Below are 16,515 nucleotides of genomic sequence, written 5' to 3'. Positions count from 1 at the left end.
GCTAAAAAGTCTGTCCCCATTTTTCTCATAAGCCCCCTTGAAGTACTGGCAGGCTGCAGTAAGGTCTCCCCGGAGCCTTCTCTTCTCCAGGCTGAACAACCCCAACTCTCAGCCTGTCCTCACAGGAGAGGTGCTCCACCCCTGATCATTTTTGTGGCCCTTCTCTGGACCCGCTCCAACAGGTCCGCGTCTTTCCTGTGCTGTAACACAATTGCCGTAACAATGTTACACCTTAAAAAGGGAATTTTTTTTTTAATTATTTCATAAAAAGCTTAAATGGCTGTTGTGAAATGTTGCATTTATTGGTCCGCATAACCGCCCAAGAATGACACGCTTTTATAGCTTAGGCTCTGAGAACTATGAAGAGTCCTTGCGCAAAACACATAGACAGAAAAGCGTTTAAACTAAAGGACTAAGAGACAATCTGCAACAATATTAATCTAAGAGATCTCCTCAGTGGCAAGCACCTACTAAAGGTACAGCTGCTGTGATCACAAAAGCCTCCTGGTGCATCCATCCTTGTCCACTCTCTTCTGTAACGCTCGGTACGACACTTCCCTGAGACGTGGCGAGACAGCCGCTTGAAGAGAGATCGGCAGCCTGCCCTCAGATCAGCTGGGCAGCACACCTAAGTGGCATGCCACCGGCGGGAAGGCGGCACTTGGCATGCGTCTCACCTTCCTCAGAGGTGTGTCATGTCCCGTTTACAGGGTACAGCTCCCTCGTCACGTTTCAGAAACGTGATTGTAATCCGGTGTTGCTCCAAAAAAGCCTGTTAACACAACCAGCCTCAAGCTTAAAAACATGACAAACATGAGTCAACTTGAATTATTCCCCGTGTGTAACCTTAATGAGCAATTGCAAGATCATATTTCTGAGGGAGGAATCATGTGTTTGGATTTTTCATTTTCCTCAGAGATCAAAAGCCTCGTGTCCACATGACGGCTCTGGCAGTGCTGTCAGAAATGCGCGTGCCCTGCTTGGGTGCAGGGTCTGTTGGATTCAGTAGTGCGTTGGAGGAACCAGCCATCATCTCACTGATGATTCTCAGCTCCGTTTCTTCCTCACTTCAGGATAATGAAATTTGAGAGTGTGTTGAGAAAAGTTGATATCTGCCAAGAGGACGGGAACAATTCACCTTGCTTCCAGTGTCATTCCACCACAGCTTCAGCCAGGCTAGCAGCTGACAGCATCCCATCTTCTTTCCCATCCCTGGTCACACATTTCCATTCCCTTTCTCGTGCCAGTGCTGTGTGGCTGCCCAGGGAGTTGCTGTGGCTGAAAACTAGCCCTATGGAAAGAAGTGATTAATTTTTAAGTTGATCCGCTGTCTCGGTTAGCTCGTCACATGGCTGTGTCTGAAGAAGGTAGGACTGCGACAGCCCAGCCTTAGGCTGCCTTGAGCTGCCCTGGTGCAGGCCCAGTACTGCCGGCTACAGAAAATGTGGCAAATCAAATCAAAACAAAGACAAAACTCGCATACCCCAAGCCTCTTCTAGCCAGCAGAAATTCAAGCTGAACCAAACCAAACTGACTCAGCTGACTGGTATCACAGCGAGTCCCGCTGGAGGTGACAGGGAGGGTTTGGCCCTCAGGCTGTGGTGCCAAGCCCTGCCTTTCTGTGCCCTGTAGCGATGCAGAGAGCAGACCTGACAGCTCAGTAAGGTTTGCCGTGTGGGACATCATTCTGCTCCAGTTTTTCTTTCTTCCTGAGAGTACCGTGGACCACAGTCGGCCCATAGCTACTCACGTCGTTTAGTCAGTAAAGGCTGGTTTGGGGGATTTGGATGACCTCCAGCAGCCTTTGACTCCAGCAGAAGTTAGGGGTTGTCAGCACATCTGGGATGTATTGAGCGACAAAAAGGACAATTAGGCCTCGGTCTGCAAGAGCAGACCAGACTTACCATAGCTGTGCGACAAGGAATAAATTATGCCTCTGATCTTAGAAAAACTCTTTAATCCCAAATGGGGCAGTTATCTCAAAGCAGAGTATAGACTTCTGCTGTCATCGGACTCCTGCTGGTTTTTCATCAGAGGTAAATTTGGGCTTGGGGAGATCCACACATTCATGCCTGAAGCTGAACTTTCCCACTGGCATTTTCTCTAATAAAAATGAGGTTAGGGTCTCTGCAAAACATTCCTCTGGGGAACGTTTGAGCTGCTGACCCTCCCTGTCAGGATTTATACTGACAGATGATAGGTCATATTTATCCAGAGTTAAAAAAAAACCACAAAAAACCCCCATGAAGGATGTAGCTTCCCCCAAATAAACTTCATACCTTTCTGAGTAGGACTCATTCCTGCAAATGTGTGCAAAGGGTTCATCTGGAAGCTCGACTTGACCCTGACTGTCATAACTCTTCCTAATTTCTTTCATCTTCCTCGAATGGAGGATTGCCCTGGTCATGCCAGCACTGCCTGTGTCAGAACACTACTTTTATCTTTCACCAAGTTCATCTACAAAAAACTTTTAACCTAGGAAGGGACAGGACCATTTCTTAATCCTGTTGAAGAAAGGTGCCATAGCCAAAGGAGAAAAAAGGAAAACCAGCATGGCTCGTTGCCGCCTTCATCATCTGAATCCCCTCGAAAGAAAGATTGTGACGAAGAAGAAGGGGAAGGCAAAAAGGACAGGCCTTGGAGAGTAGGAAGGCATGCGTACACTAGCAGTGGCTAGGGGCAGAAGGAAGACGTTTTTGGTGACAGGGTTTCTCCAAATAACTATTGGTAAAACTCAGTAGAATGGTACCAAGTGCAGAGCTGTCTGTGCCGCAGAGAAATTCAGGACTCGCCGCCTCTCTGGGGTACAGCTTTGCTAGCAAACCAGCGCAGAGAAAGCCAGCAGAGCAAGGCCGGGTGAAGGTGCCTACAGTGCGAGTAGCCTCCATCCGCGCCCAGGCAGAGAGGAGGGCACTTCAGGTAAATCAGACTCTGGCCAGGCTGAATTGTCTTCTGCAAGTGCTGGTCTCTCTCTCTGAGTGTGAGGGAAGTTGAGGATGCGCTGGCTTTAAAGAAGAGACTTCATTTAAATGCTGGGGAATACATTGGACTGTTCTGGACCTTAACTCAAAAGGGCTGGACCCTGTCAGACTGGTCCTGTAACCCAGGAGTGAAGCTGTGCAGACCCTGCCTGTGGAAACAGCCTGAAAGGCAAAAAAGTTGTTTGCAGAAACTGCTCAGTTTCTCGTCAGAAACTGGGGATAAGGTAATACTTCCCTGCTTTACTGTGAAGATAAGTCCATCTTGCTTTGAAAAGTTCAGAGAGCTATATGGAGGCCTGTGTGGTACATAGAAATATTACAGTAATATATGTCCACATACCGGGGTCTTGTCTCAGTAGACAAATCAGTGTGATTTCAGGTACAACAGCAAACACACAAGTTCCTTTTCAGATACACTGATCAAACTTTCTATTTAAATAATGAATTTAGTTCTTCTTTCATGGTAGTATCTAGAATTTGCTTTGGTCAATGACAGCCCATAAAACAAGGACAAAATTACTCTGGATGTTCACAAAAAAAGGCATTTGAAAAATCCGTGCAGCAGATGTTAAAAGAGAGCGGTGTTAAGGAATTCTTCCTAACACCTAGTCAGGAAAAAGTTGAATTTTTTTCAAAACCTTTTCACCATAACTTCTAAACATTAGTTTGATTGGAATACAAGGCTAAAGACCATTATCTACTGATCAGTAATTAAAGAAACTGTCACTCAGAGGTGCTGCAAACTTTCTCTCACTTGAGTATACTAGAGTAGAGTGGTCTCTCTGAGTCCCTAGAAGGACTCCAGTCTGACAGAAGCTGCTGTGAGATTTCATAACTTTTGAGAAAGTTCATCGCTTACGTTTTGGGGAGAGATATTTATTATACAGGAGTGCCAGTTAAAGCCAAGAGTGAAACACATGGACTCAATAAAGGCCCAATTACGTGACCTTTGCCACGCTTTTAACTTGTGTGAGTTATTGATTACACTTCCATGAGATCATAATCAGAAGGTTGTTCTTTGGTAATGGTGTGCTAGAGGAGCTTTATCCTCGACTTCAAAGCTGTCCTGTGAGGCTTAAGAACAAAGGGTTGGAAGTTTGAAGCACGGCCAAAATGAATCTGTGTGCATTATCCCTGTTTACCACCGTGCAGGAGGCGGATTAGCTTATTCTTTAGCTGTGAACTTTCTCTCGTCGCGTCAGATGAGCCACCATCTCTAAGGTTTACATTTGTGCTTTTAAAAATACTCTGTTCAATTAAACATAGTATCTTCTCAGATCTCCATCGTAATTAGTCTAAATACTTATTAGTGCAATCATTTCCCTAACTGTAAAGTTTTTGTTGAAATTATTTTACATTCTCTGAAAAGAATTTTCAGGCTAATTTATTAATTATAAATTAATCTATCCAGAGCCTGAAACTGCAAAACTTACAGACTGCAGTCTGTAATCTATGTAAAGATGCACTCCCGGGACTAGCCAGCCCAGGTTTTCACTTATTTTTCAAGCTGTGAGGGGAAGAAAATAACCTCACAGTTTATTTTCAATGTAGATAGAGCCACATAGATGTGTTGCAGGTGCCAGTAGCAGACCTGTACGGTATTGTTTTGTTGGAGCTAACCTGATGAGACAGTGTTTTAGGTTTTTTTCTTTAAGGAACAGTGATAATTTCCCCCTTTTTTATTCGCCGTATGAAGTTGCCATTTTGGACATCCCTGATCATGAATTCTTCACTGAAGAGAGCACCGATGAATGAATTAGCCCTTCCTGTGCCAGAAAAATAAATAACTTTTCAGCAGAAATGCTTTAACCAGTTCTCAGGATAGCAGAACAATTTGTTTCATAAAATATTTGAAGATAATGAAGGCTTGTGTATCTTTTACTTTTTTAAAATCTGAACTCTTAATGCTATTTCTCTTTTTCGTGTACTGCTTGCTTCTCCCCCTTTCCCCAAAACAAAGTTATCTAATTTTCTTCTGTAAGACATGGGAGAAAACAATTTAAAGGAAACTTGTGTACCATGCATACATTCCAGCCTGGTTCATGCTGAGAAATATCATTCCTTGCTAGAGGTTTTCAAGATGTAATTAACTGTGCATATTTTTCAAAACCCTAATGATTTTTTCTCTTTTTAGCTTAATTTTCTCAAAAGTATCTCTAGTGAAGCAGGAATAAAATACATTGCAGAAAACCTGTAAAACAATAAAATTTCTAAATGCGGGGAGTTGTGCTCTTCTTGCTTCCTCTTTTGTTTCTGAATAAAGCAAAGTAGAGAAGGAGTAAGAAACTCCAGGTCTTTCCTCAATGAGGAGCCGTAAATTCGTTGTGACTTTGTTTTTTAAGAAATCCTGCATGCCATATGCCTTTGTAGCAGTGTACCTGTACTTACCTGGAAATTGCTGTGGATATGTTCATCCATACACTGCTTTCCAAGGCTTTAGCTTTGTGGAATGGCCTCACTGTCCCCACTGCAGTTACCTGCTGCGTCAAGAGATTGACTCTGATCTAAACCAAAATCGCATTTTCATTACACTCTAATGATGGACAGGAATGTGCAACATGCATTTCTTTGGCCCTCTGTTTCAGGTAGCCTGCTTTTCCTGCGCGTGAAGATGCGTTTCCAAATTAACGCTCTGCTGGTGTACTTGGATTTTTCTTTTCCACTGGTGTCCCTCTCTTCTGCCAATCCTTTCCGCTTCCAGTCTCGGGTTGGTTTCAAATGACCTCTTTGAATGCTAAAGTGCTTCCAGAGCTCAAGGTCTGGTGAGAGAATATATCAGCTCAAAATGACCAAGTAGCCACCCTGTTTCCCGTGTGTCCCAAAGCACAGGCAACTGCCAGAAACTCAGCTGCTAAATGTAATCTAAATCTATTATTTTGTGGCCTTACCAAGCTTCTTGGACAGTGATTACTTTGTATTACTTATCTTTACAGAAATTCTTTTCTCATTACTTGGAGGAAAAGCTAATGTATTCTGCAAAGATTTCTGTCCATCTCTTCTGTGCAAAGCGTTCTTGGAAGGCTGCAGTGACACCTTTTGATAGCAACCAAGAAATTTCTCTTTTCCAGCTTTCTAAATCATTCTGTTGGGAGGATCTGATCTGCCATCCACAGTCGCATGCCACAGGAGGCATTAAGCACCAGTTTTGTCTTTCATTGACAAAATCAAAGAGTTTTTGTACCATTCTTCTTCTAAAACCATTAAAACCACAAGTCGTTATTGTTGAAAGTTGCATGCAGGGATTCACTCCATTGTTAAAAAAGTCTTCCTCCTCATGCATGGATTTTCTTCAGTCTGTCTCAGTTTTCTTAACATGAAGAAAGCAGGCATAAGCCAGGCTCTGCAGACTTGTGCGCATTTCACCACAGCATTGTGTAATTAACATCGTCACATAATATATTTTTCTTTGAGATTGACCTTTTGGCTGAATTCCAATTTGGGTCCTTCTTTTTTAGAAACACCACAATATATCTATTTTCTCTTATTTGTGTGCCTCTCTGCTTGTGTTAATTCTGCTGCTTCGGTCGTTCCCGTACCTTTAGCAGCTGGTACTGGAAAACGGGCAGGTTATCCTGTCTTCTGTGTGAATCGGTTTTCTCAGGGTGTGTTTCTCTACCCCTTCATATCGTCAAGCATGCCTCCCGCTTTGAGACTACCTCATGAGGATGATGGCAAGCCTCTCTGAGTGTCACACGGAGGTGCAAAAAATGGTTTACCCACTCTGTGGCAGGACCAGTTAACGGGTAAGGCAAAGCTGCCTTCCCTAGCAGGAAAAATAAAACCTTGTAGGCAGACGGTTTCTTATCTGCTTCTCTAAAGAGGCGTCATTATGTTGTTTCTTACAGCAGTGTCTAGACTGCACTGCCGTAACAAAACATGCTGCCGCCATACATGCTCATACTCTGGCCAAACTTCTTCAATAGCCGGGTACGCACAGTACAGCTACGGCCTCCCCTCTCTGCTGAAATTCACCTCATTCTGCTTCGTGCTTCATCTTGAACATAGATGGACCAACTTCTCTGACCTAATGCAGTTAGTATCTTGGAGAAGCAACGGTCCATGCTGTAAACACCTAACAAACACATACATTGCCTCTCTTTGCGATTTTATTTATGGCGTATGCAGCTGTGAGCATCTGCTATGGATAATGCACGCTAGAATCTTCTAGCATATGCATAGCCAGAAATATCCATGGATCTGGGATAAAAAGGAACTTTTTTGATGAGTTTCTTTCTTTAAATGTAGAAAATTGGCGTTAGGGTATATTTGTCATTTAATTGATAACATAATAGAACATTCAGCACTGACCTCACAAATAATGAGAAGAAAATATAGTTAATTTCTTACATCTACTTGCAAAGCTGATGCATATTCTCATTTCTTTGTTAGAAAGGCTGCAGATTTCATTAGGTTATTGAGCTGTGACATACAAGAGTTTAAGCTACTCTGCTTTGCTTTCAGGCACTACCATTACTTCTAATCCTACATCTTTCATGTAAAATGAAGAAAACATAAAGCACATTCCTGTGAATGCTTTGATTAAATATGAAACAAAAACCAGGTAGGAACAGCATGGCATCTGAGTGATAAGAAAACTCTAATGCAGTAGATCTTGTACTGAGGAGTGGAGTTCTGTAGGAATTTTAAGTGTATATCATTTAAAACCAAACTGCCAACAGATGTTTGCTACAATACTTGTTAGAGAGCTTCGTTATTTTTATAACCTTTTAAATTCCTCTGATTTATAGAAAACGGCCATTTAAAGTCCATAAAAGTTAATCCCAACCATGGAATTATTTGCCTGAAACAAAATTTCCTCCCTTTGCTGAGGGCTTTGCCCACATGGGGAACTGTTAAAGGGCAGCTGCGCAGGGTTACCTGCTGCCTGAAGGCACCGAGTCCCCAGACTGTTCACACAAGGTCTGCAGGGGCCCTTGACTCAGTTTCTGAGGGTCTCAAAGAGTCTTTCAAGTACTTCAAGGGCGCTTATAAGAAAGGTGGGGACACACTTTTTAGCAGGGCCTGTTACGATAGGACAAGGGATAATGGTTTTAAACTGAAAGAAGGTAGATTCAGACTAGATACAAGGAAAAAACTTTTTACAGTGAGGGTGGTGAAACACTGGCACAGGTTGCCCAGAGAGGTGGTGGATGCCCCATCCCTGGAAACATTCCAGGTCAGGTTGGACAGGGCTCTGAGCAACCTGATCTAGTTGAAGATGTCCCTGCTCATTGCAGGGGGGTTGGACTAGATGGCCTTAAAAGGTCCCTTCCGACCCAAACTATTCTATGATTCTATGATTCTATAAAAGTAAAGCATATTCTTCCTTGGGTGCTTCCTGAAGTCAAGCCAAAACCAAGAAGTCTTCCATGCAATTGTCAAAGATCAACAATTTATCTCAAACCCTGTTTCCTCTATCACCTCTGATAACACCATTCCTCTAAGATTCAGCTTCAGTACCCAATTTTGCCCCTTCAGTACTCACATACCAGGCAGTTCATAGGCTGGCTTAAAAAAAAAAAGTCACGAGAATGTTTTTATAATGGAAAAGGGATTATTCATTATGGGTTTTCCCCCTTTATCTCTCAACAATATCCAAGGAAATTTTGTTCTCGCTACCAGGTCACTCACAATGACCACTTACAGCACAAACTATAATAGCCACTAGACAATATTTTAATTGCACAGACCTATCTCTTCAATTAACCATCACGACTAAATTTCATGCTAGACTGGGGCATGGTAAATATTTACTGAGAGCATGTTGTTTACTTTTCAGTCATGATGATTAATGCAAGTTAATTAGCAATCAACTCAAATTACAGCAGGACAATACTGGAGACTAGATGTAGGGACTGTGTCAAGACAGATTTTTTCCAAATAGGTAGGATTTATGGCAGACAAATCTTGTTTCAGATTCACAGGTTTGAGGAGCTAAACTACTCTGCTCCGCTCTGCAGCATCTCTAGACTGTGATTTTTGTATGTAATTTTTATACCAAATTTAACCAACTCAGTCCAGCACACAAGATTTGCAAACATAGTCTGCAGCACATGGCTTCATAACTTTGAAGTTATGGTAGCTGGGTCTGCCTGAGGTGTTTCAGATCTTCTTAGATACTTATCGTTTCAAGAAGTTCAGTTTTTGTCTACTCAGCAGATGTATGAACCTTTGTACAGAAATGGTGAGAGCACGTATCTCCCCCAGTGCAATGCGTGGCTTTCCTCCTGAGCAGCCTGTTGCTTGTGCAATGTCTCTCCCCATCTTTTTAATGTGTGAGCAGAACATACTCCTGCCTCAGGCACTAATCACTGCTATGTCTCTACTCTGGTTAGAGGAATTCCTGCCTGGAAAGGCAGTGAGTATTGTGGCTCATGCAGCAATCAGTCCCCTTTCCCACAGCGAACTTTCTTTTTGTCTTTGTCCTTAGGCATCGTTTTGACTCTAGAAAATGGAATTCCAGTTCCTCTTCTACAAATCAGGGCTCTGGCTCACAAGCTGACCTGCTACAACAGCATGGTTGGAATGGAAATATGGGAGTGGAGCTATTTGGTCTAGTTACCAGTTGTTGTTTACTAGAATAGTAAGAACATAATGTTTTAATATCCCAACCCATTATGACCTGGTTTAGATATAACCAAACATCAAAGCTAACCAATGAGAAACAGACAGTACAGCATTGACTCACTCACTATACTATTCTATAGATGTGTGGAGACATATAATTATTTTTCTGAACCAAAGTTTTATTTGAAAACAAAAATGTTCACAATCTGACTTTATGGCTTGTTTTCATATTTTGGCATGGTATATTGTATTGGGAAAAAAATGTCTTTAATTAAAAGCAGCCTTTTGAGCATTAACCCAGACTTCAATTTTCATCTCCTGTTTTACTGCTTCTCTCCATGTCCCCTCTCCCTCCCACTATACTCCATGTGTTTAACCCAGCCTTAAAAACTTTCATCGCTTCCTTCCCTATTGTTTTGTGAGTCCTTTGAGGTCCCCGTGCCTACACAGCACCCTCTGAAGACTGTCCGTGCAGAGCGTAGCCCCTGCATGCTGTTTGGGGTCTCCTTGCTCTCCCTAGAGAGTGAGGGGATGTGCTGCCAGGGCTGATCAGGAATTTCATAATGACCTTTCTACCCAGTTCATGAGTGCTTTGCTGGTGTCACCAGGAGCTGAAGGGAGATGGTGTCTCCCGTGCTGCCAAGCCTTCTGCAGAGCACAGCATCACAGAAGGGCCGAGGCTGATCTGAGACCAGACAGTCTGATCTCGAGATGATCTAGTGCACCTCTCTGCTCAAGCAAGGTCACCTAGAGCTGCTTGCCCAGGGCTATGTTGAGTTGGGCTTTGAATATCTTCACAGATGGAAGCTCCACAACCTCTCTGGGCAACCTGTGCCGGTGCTCAGCCACTCACTCAGTCAAAAGATGTTTTCTCAGGTTCAGACGGAGTTTTCTGTATTGTGTCCCCTGCCTCCCGACCTGTCACTGGGCACTGCTGAGCAGAGCCTGGCTTCATCTTCTTTACATCCCTCTATCATGTATTTATACACACTGATTAGATCCCTCCTCAGCCTTCTCCAGGCTGAATGATCCCAGCTCTCTCAGCCTCTCCCTGTATGTCAGATGCTCTAGTCCCTTGGTCATCTTTGTGGCCCTTAACTGGTCTTACTCCAGTAAGTCTGCGTCTTCCTTGTGCTAGGGAGCCAGGATATCACAAGAGAAAAAGCACAGTCTTCTGGCTAAGGACATTGACTGCCAACTTGTAGACATAAATTAACTACCATTTATCAGCCCAAAGTTCTCATAAAATTCTGGCTTTAATTTCTCCTTGCTTCACTATTTTAGCTAAAAAGCAGACATAACAATACTGCCTACTATCAATGAGTTGCTGGATGAAGATACATTTTTGCCAGTGCCCACGCAAAGGTCTCAAGTGGTTTTCTGAGAGCAGCAGGTACAATTACCGGTGATCCCTCATATGCTTCAGGGTAAACGAGAAGCCAGACTTTAGGGAAAAGGTTCATTTCCACTTGCTCTGCACACCTGCAGCTGTGCAACTGGTAGTAGTGGAAGTCTCCAGTGGCTTGCTAAGATGCTTACATCGCAGGTGTACATGGTGTGTACAGCTATGCCGCAGACACATGATATCACTTTGCATTGACTACGAAGAAATATTGAACAAATGACGCAACAGAGAGGCCAGGGTTCCATGGAAGAAAGTACCAAAGCTACAATCTGGGCCACAATGCAGGTGCATATTGGGAATAGGACAAAGGTAGTGGAAAGTAGTTTTTAAATCATGCCAACACCTTTTGGGGATCACCAAAACAAACCATTTGTGTTGCGGTTAATAATGAGTGACATGAAGCCAGCTCTGTAGGAAAGCTGTCAGCTCCACCCTGGGAACAATTCAACAAACTGAGGTTGAACCAGGCAGTGCCAGAACTGTAAGCAAGACGTGTCCTAGCATGACGCTCCAGTAGCGTGGCCATTCATTGCCCAGCGCTGTTTCCCCAAGGCAATGTGCCGTGCGGCACAGATCAACTGAGAGCAAGCTCAGGTATTCTTACACCACAGTTGGTATCAGGCATGTGATCATGTCCCTTAAAGCTGTGCTCATGATGCAGGCAGGTCATCCAGGCTCACCAGTCAGTTCCAGGAGGATTCTGCCCAAAAAACAGAATTAGCTTAGTGTTCATACATTTTTTTGTGGTCTGCCAGATGAAAGGTGTGGGTTGTAAAAAATATCTTCGCTCTATAATGTTTGTTCACTGCAGGCATGCCATTTTCCTTGCTGTTATGCTGCGTCCCAGTTACTGTGTGGTCACTTGCATTCTCTGAAAAAAGAGGAAATTGCCTGAAAATTATGCTTAGGTGAAGAAGCACTCAGAGAAACACTAGAAACAAATCCAGTGAAGGCATAATGAAAAGTGTAGTATTTTTCTGCTGTAGTTTATATGCTAAATAGTTTGCTTCTGTGAATGCAATTAAAATGCATATTGATTTTCCATCTATTTTGTCATAGGCTGAGTACTTCTACGAGTTCCTGTCTTTGCGCTCTTTGGATAAAAGCATAATGGCTGATCCAACTATAAATATTCCTCTGCTTGGAACTGTTCCTCATAAAGCATCAGGTTTGTGCTGTTGATATTATAAATGGTGTTCCTGTAAAAAATATTCTACAGCCAGTAAAGTCTAATTATTTTATTATGAATTGCAGTTCTGAAGTTTATTGCTAAAGAAATGCTTGCCCCAGTGCTTGACACTGAACAGTTTGAGTGCCTTGCCTGACTGCAGCAGTGTATTTTGTCTCAGCTAAGTCACATGAAGCTTTTATGTGTATATAAATCAGCAGAAACTTGTGCAAAATTGTTGCATAAGATTCATTTGCATGAATATTATTACTTAAGTTGTGCAACTTTTGGAAAACAAAATTTTTTATCACTGTAAGGAATAATTGTCAACTTACTCTGTTTCTCAGAGGTTGCAGTTTGTGGATGTTTTCCTTTCAGCTGGCGTTGGCTGTTGTCAGCGGACATTCAGCTCAAAGACACAAGTTCTAGTTTAGAGTATTATAATTTACCACTTTTCCCTTAGTGTGTGTTCACTGGAACTTACAGCTCCACAGCAGAGGCTGAGCCCAAGCCAACATGAGTGCTCCAGAAGCACCGCGGTGCACAGTGAGCCAGGTGGAGTAAAAAAGCTTTCCATGAGGGGTTATTGAACCCACTTTACTCTAAAGTGGATGAATAACAGTCTACGTGATCTGTTCCAGGGCTAACACATGGTAGTCTCTGGCAGAAAGGCAGAAATGTACATCTAGTTGACAGTAGTGCCTTGGTGACCATGGTTTCATGATCAGCCTTAGCCAGTCTAAGACCATGTGGGATAACATGGGAAAGATGTGAGAAATCAACAGGAGGGTGGGGCTGCAAGGGGAGCACTGATATACAGGTTTACATCTTTGACCAGTCTTTCTTTCTATTCTCTTTTTCAATGTATAAATTCTGAAAGTTTGCACTTTATATCCTCCATTTTCGGCATGTAGTAGAATGTCATTGAAGTAATGTTGCAACACAGCTTTTTGCTGTGGCACCTGGAATTTAACATTAATGATTGGTCTCTCCATTCAATGTGGATTGGATGAGTGGTATTGAAAATGGATTTGGGTGAAGAGTCCTATAATTAATATTCATACCAATTGCTGCAATTTAATTGGTTGCAAGCCTGATAAATTGGCAAGTAAAGACATGTAAAAGTTACTAAAAAGTCACAAAGGCAAAGCATTGTTAAGCATTATTTCCATCTCCGTATAAAGCAAGTGAGGTATGTGGAAGCTCTGCACTCAGGGTCCTCTAATATAAGATAGTTTCTCCTTTAATTTTTAACTATCTAGAAAGGCTAGATCAAAATGACCCCCTCCTGACTGTGTTTAGGAAAACATAATCTACAAGTGCAGGGAGGCCAGAGATGAGATCTCATAGTTCCAGCAGAAGGTCTGTTAACCATCATGATGGGAGGTCTGATTAAAGCCAAAAAGGACTTGATTTACCCAGTTTGCAGCACTGATATCTCAGTTCTAGGACTAATATAGGCATGTCCATGGTGTTTTCTTACTGTGCACTGCACTTGTATGTATAAGCTGTTTTTAAGTCCTGTTTGGCATTATAGTGAGTTTGGTGTTTAACAGCGATTGATAATCAGTACCCGAACAGTATTTGAAGCATGTACGCTATTTAACAGTGAGCCACTAGTATGATGGTGGGTTTTTTACACTGCCTGCTAGCTGGCCAAAATTAACAAAGTAGCCTTAAATAAATACATGCTGTGAAAGTAGTGAATGTGTACTACTTTGTAGTTATTTCTATAATTTATATGTTCGCAAAACAGTTCTGACAAATCTAGTCTAGTTTGCCTGGATCTATTGCATTACCAAATCATTTTTCTACACATATGAACGTTAGAAGAAATTCAATCACAAGCTTGTATTTAGAAACAAATCAACAGTAGCAAGTTATTTCTTGAAAAAGCATTTTAGCCCAAAAGATTACACTAAAGACGATTGAGGAGGAATAAAAGAGGAAAGACAGCTATATTAAACATGAGTGGAAAATAAGAATGAGGATTAACAGATATCTTACTCAGAGGTAGTTGAACCCAGTGGTCTTGCCAAAATCAATGGACTTCTAAAACTTCGTTGAGGATATTTGCCTACCACTAATAAAGCATAAGGATGCCTTTGGTGCTTTAGGTCCTGCCTAGCCTGTATTTTGTCTTACGGCCAACGGTGGCCATGAGAAGACCTGTGGAAGAGCAGAAGGAGGGCAAGCATATATGATACTTCTGTTTACCCTCTCAGGCCTGACTAGCTTCAGCTTGGAGGATTTCCTGACTCTTAAGTGATTTGTCTTTTTTATAGCCCCACATGGGTTACAGATCTCTCTTTTCAGTACTTGTCCAGGCTCCCCTTGAGTCCATATTATATTCTGGTCTCTCCGATTGCTTTGTCAAGGAGTTCACTGCCTCCTATTGCATGAAGATCCCCCTCCTGTTGTTTCAAGTCTGGCTGCGACAGCTTCAGCTGACGGGCACTAGTCCTTGTACTGGTAGAGACAGCAGTCAATCCATACTCTTGGTCCTATCCATTCCAGTCATGATTTTGTAGATGTCTATTATGTCCTAATTTTTCTCTTTGCCAGGCTGAAGAGTTGCAACCTACTCAATTACTCCACATTGGATGCAGCCTTGTTGTCCTTCTCTTTCCCTAATCCTGTATATCCTTAATGAGATGAGGTATCAAAATCTCCCCAAATTAAAATTAGATTTAAAACACTTAGGTTCCTTAGACTCATTTGAAAATCTCATCCCCAAATCCCAGGATTTCTACCTGATTCAGGGCTCACAACACAGGTATTGTTACACCTGGATACACGGTAAGATGTTAAGAAGGCTGGAGAAGATGCCTTTCAGTGAGAGCTTAAAAGAGGTAAAACTACTCAGCTTGTCCAGAAGAAGATGGTTGAGAAGAGTGTGGGTACCTGTCCAATGAGAAGGGGCTGGCTGCTCATTTCACAGCCTGCCAAGGTCTGGTGGTTCAAACTGCGTCTCTCAAGTTCAAAATGAAGTCAGGCGTTTTTGGTAGTGGCAGTGATTAACGCCTTGAACTGGGGGTGGTCAAACCAGCTATTGGTCTGTGCCCAGAAGAAATGTAGTGGCCTGCGACCGAGAAGGACTTGGCCTCCAAAGTGACTTGAGCTGGCCCCTGGTGTCCCAGTCTGCACCAGCCAGCGCAGTGCCGTGCCGGTGCCACCGCTGCAGGCTGCCGTGCCGGGGCTGCCAGCACGGCACTGCCCCGTGCGGGTCGCACAGCCACCCCAGCCCGCTGCCAGGCTCAGGACACCTCCTCTCCCTGCCCATGGTTGGTGTTGACACCTGCATCCTCCACATCCCAGGAGAGCGTTCTAATTACACAGCCACAATTAAATGAGATAAAAATCACTAGCTTTCCTTAGGTTCCTTTTCAAATTAGTTAAGTTCTCCTCACTCCTGCTAGAGCCGTCTGCTCTGCAGCCCTGGGCGCAAGCACTCCAGAGGATGCAGAACTATAAATCTGCAGGAGAGGCAATTCTGTGGCCTGGTGGTGGGATGATGGCTGGCAGAGAGAAGTCCTGAGCCGTGGTTCCCTCTCCTTGTTTTGAGCTAGAGATGGGCAAATGTTTACCACATCCTGAATTGGGGAAGCAGGGACCAGACCTGAGGTTGTGGATGCAAAGGACGTCTGCCCCGTGCTGACTCTAGTGCTGTTGCTGCACGCTTAGCGTTATTCAAACAGGCGTAAAAAGGCAGGGATTCAGGCAGGGTTTAGGGACTTTATTTCACCTCTGAACCACCGCGGAGCTCAGCCAGGATCTGGGGGCTTATTGCTCACAGGAGGGTCCTTGACTGTGTTTCTGTGTGCCTAGGCGTTCAGACATAGGGGAAGTCCAAAAATACGGATGCTTCCAGGGTGGGGAGCGCTGGAATAAGGGGTTTCTGACTTGTCCCCGTGGACTTTAGCCCTAAGAGATGCATGCCTGGCCTTTGCCCTAGGCATTTAAACCCCCAGCCAAATCTCAGGGGAGATCAAGGGGTTTGCTACCAATTCAGCGAAGTCTAGATATGACTATAGTGCCGTCATTAAACTTCTGCCATAACTTCCTCCCCGTAACAGTTTGCTCAGCTAAGTTGCACCCATCCCCTGCAAGAGCTGATTTCCTGCACTTGCGCTGTAAGAAGGTTACTAGAGTTTAAGAAGTTCACTGCATTTAAACTATATTTAACCCACTGTAGGGGTTTCCTTCTTACCACATGGTTACATGCTTTTTCTAATGGTCTTTTAAAAGACCGGTGTAAAAGTGTTTCAACAATGAAATTGCTTTATAATGAAAACTGCAACAGTCCTTTCAGTCTGTAGGACTCACCAGAAGCAGAATGTGTTTCAGCAATAAATTATTCTGTATTATACCAAGGCAACAAGTAACAAAAATGG

The 16,515-nt window shown here is 43.2% G+C and overlaps 1 protein-coding gene across 1 annotated transcript in view; it reads left to right on the top strand.

Moving 5' to 3' along the window:
• Window positions 1-16,515, top strand: part of WIF1 (WNT inhibitory factor 1) — a gene marked incomplete at both ends in the record, with an annotated part of 45,171 nt that overhangs the window by 12,789 nt on the left and 15,867 nt on the right. Inside the window, one exon of the mRNA XM_082013836.1 lies at window positions 12,013-12,121. Within this exon, the coding sequence (XP_081869962.1) occupies window positions 12,013-12,121 (109 nt within the window). The remainder of the gene's footprint in view (window positions 1-12,012; window positions 12,122-16,515) is intronic.

Source organism: Phaethon aethereus, assembly GCF_964289735.1.
Source record: "Phaethon aethereus genome assembly, chromosome: 1".
Taxonomy (NCBI): Eukaryota; Metazoa; Chordata; class Aves; order Phaethontiformes; family Phaethontidae; genus Phaethon; species Phaethon aethereus.
This window is presented reverse-complemented; position numbering and strand designations above follow the sequence as displayed.